Source organism: Procambarus clarkii, chromosome 16 (assembly GCF_040958095.1).
Source record: "Procambarus clarkii isolate CNS0578487 chromosome 16, FALCON_Pclarkii_2.0, whole genome shotgun sequence".
In the NCBI taxonomy this organism is placed as follows: domain Eukaryota; kingdom Metazoa; phylum Arthropoda; class Malacostraca; order Decapoda; family Cambaridae; genus Procambarus; species Procambarus clarkii.
The window spans coordinates 29,239,604-29,242,614 of record NC_091165.1 but is presented as its reverse complement, the minus strand read 5'-3'; the positions used below and the strand labels follow the sequence as shown (position 1 = coordinate 29,242,614).

Here is a 3,011-nt window from a genome sequence, read left to right as displayed (position 1 = left end):
GTTTATATTTTAAGACAACAGGATTGTTGCCCTCTGTGTTTCTTGTTTTGTTTACAATATTTTTAAATATAATTTATGTATGAATGTACTGGAGAGAGAGAGAGAGAGAGAGAGAGAGAGAGAGAGAGACACAGACAGATCCGGGGGGGGGAGGGTGAAAAATATATGAACGAGGAAGTCCTGGGAATATGACAGACGACGAGGCCAACAATATATCACACAGCTTCGTGGAGAAATAAACACCGCCTCGAAAACACGGCAGGAGCATAGTACACTACAGGAGCATAGTACACGACAGGGGCATAGTACACGACAACTTGGTGACTGCGATGTGAGGGAGCATTGCATGAGTTAATGTCGGGCACTGGAGTAGACGACACAGTAGACGACACAGTAGACGACACAGTAGACGACACAGTAGACAACACAGTAGACGACACAGTAGACGACACAGTAGACAACACAGTAGACGACACAGTAGACGACACAGTAGACGACACAGTAGACGACACAGTAGACGACATAGTAGACAACACAGTAGACGACACAGTAGACGACACAGTAGACGACACAGTAGACAACACAGTAGACGACACAGTAGACGACACAGTAGACGATATAGTAGACAACACAGTAGACGACACAGTAGACGACACAGTAGACGACACAGTAGACAACACAATAGACGACACAGTAGACGACACAGTAGACGACACAGTAGACGACACAGTAGACGACACAGTAGACGACACAGTAGACGACACGTGGAGGGAACGAACCTCAGCATTAAGATATAATAAAAATACAAAGTCCTAATATTATCGTCACTTCATAAAAATATATGAAGAAGCACGACTTTTAAAATATATGTCCACCCATATACTACTAGCTACATATATCTCCTAGCTGCATATACTTGTAGCTTCATATACTACTAGCTATATATACTACTAGTTACATATATTACTAGCTACATATAACAACACCTGTTTAGTTTGATATCGGGCATAAGATCTATCAACCTCTGGGGGGCCCTAATAAGGCTACTATAATAGTTTACTGATCAGTCAATAAGTATACTTTACCCATGAACTCTGGCCAGGAGTAAAGTAAACTTTCAGTGAATATGCACCGAGAAACCGGGGTATATATACATACCTTTCTATATATATATATATATATATATATATATATATATATATATATATATATATATATATATATATATATATATATATATATATATATATATATATATATAATATTCCCCTGAACAACGGACTGCGACACAGCTGGAAGCCGTTCAGCTTAATAAACTATTTGTTTCCGTCATTTATACATAATTTATCTGCAAAATTAATTAACTTGACAAAAACATTTACTTATGTTGCAAGCACATGTTGTAGCCAAGCGAAGTGTATGGTGTTGATAGTGTGTGGTGTTGAGTGTTGACAGTGTATGGTGTAGATAGTGTGTGGTGTTGATAGTGTCCTCGTGCATATTAATTTAATATCGCTTAACAAGGATGAGTTTTACCTCTGAATACTGACATGATTATAGAGGAAATGCAATGTGTAATATGACGTCAAAGGCACAGACGAGCCAGGGAGAACATCTGGATCTAAGAATGTAACTTTAAGAAACAAGAAAACTATAGAGGATCTTTTGTCCCCCTACGAGGCAGCTCCTAATATATTCATTATGCGAATTGAATTGTGTCTGTCCTGAGTTTTAAAACTGACAGAGGAAATATGTCGTCGTGAGTTGGAAAGACGAGAGCCAGGAGCTACGTCTCGGGCCTATGCACACACACACACACACACACATACACACACACACACACACACACACACACACAAACACACACACACACACACACACACACACACACACAGACAGACGGGTGTAAGATTGCCAGACTAACGATCAACATATCAAGTCTGTAAACGAGAGTAGGGAAATTTGCCTCACCTTTGATATCACTTTGATATCACTATTGGAAAACAAAGTTTTTGTTATTAAAAGCTAGAACATATCAAGAATGGGATGTAGCTTGACTGAATTACATTGATTACGTTAATAAAGTTGTCGTTTTATTACTGATCAAAGCAACATTAAAAATTATAATTGTTCCATTTTACACACACTTGAATTAAAAATATATACATCTTTCATCAGGTAAAAAATAGCAAACGGTTTCACAAATTCTTTAAAAATTGGTTGAATTTTTACTGATTTTTCGTAAAAAAAATTTACCCTCCCATTCATCCATTTTAAATCACACTGGATTATGTATTTGTAATTAAGCCAAATCTTTAGTTAATAATTTTATCGAGCATTGATAAAAAAAAATTGCTAAACACTGTGTTCAAATTCTTAATTATATCAATCATTTTCATAGTCACCTTGTCATCATCGTGTCTAGTTTGGAGGTGGGGATTGGGGAGGGGGAGATGGGGATTGGAAAGTGTTGAAGGGAGGTAGAGAAGAAAAGGATATCCCAGCATTGGAATATGGGAAGTTAAGAAGCTTAGGGAGGAAAAGCCTGCCCCAACTTAGATAGCTTTTAATTTGCATAAGTATCTCAATATAGTTCTAAAAATTGCAACTATATATTCTGTATTTTTAATTACATAATTTTTTTGCCCCTCCCCCCCCCTAAAAAAAATAATGTACTTGTGGAACTTTGAATTCAAGTCTAAGTTTAAATTCTCGAGCAAATGCTGCTATGGGTTCTTGTCCAGCAATCACAGCCTATAGAATTCAGCTCGTTAACTGCTCCATTCAGCCAGTTGAACAATTAGCATGATCAGTAGACGTAAGTAATCAATCAGTCACTGCTCGTCGCTCGGGCATTAAACAGGAAAATCAGATAATGATGTTCGCGTTCATCTCTCACGCCTCGTTGCAAGTCAATCCATTCCTCACACCTGTCATTGCATAATGCTTTGGGAAATACTGAGCTTTCTGAAATACTGAGAATTGCATACAGAAATCATTTTCAGCTTACA

The 3,011-nt window shown here is 37.6% G+C and overlaps 1 protein-coding gene across 1 annotated transcript; it reads left to right on the top strand.

Annotated features, from left to right (window-relative positions):
* Window positions 1-354: 354 nt before the first annotated feature.
* On the top strand, window positions 355-816 carry LOC123759896 (uncharacterized). Its single transcript, XM_045745145.1, has one exon. It carries the CDS (start codon window positions 355-357, stop codon window positions 814-816), a length of 462 nt encoding a protein of 153 aa, XP_045601101.1.
* The last annotated feature ends 2,195 nt before the right edge of the window (window positions 817-3,011 follow it).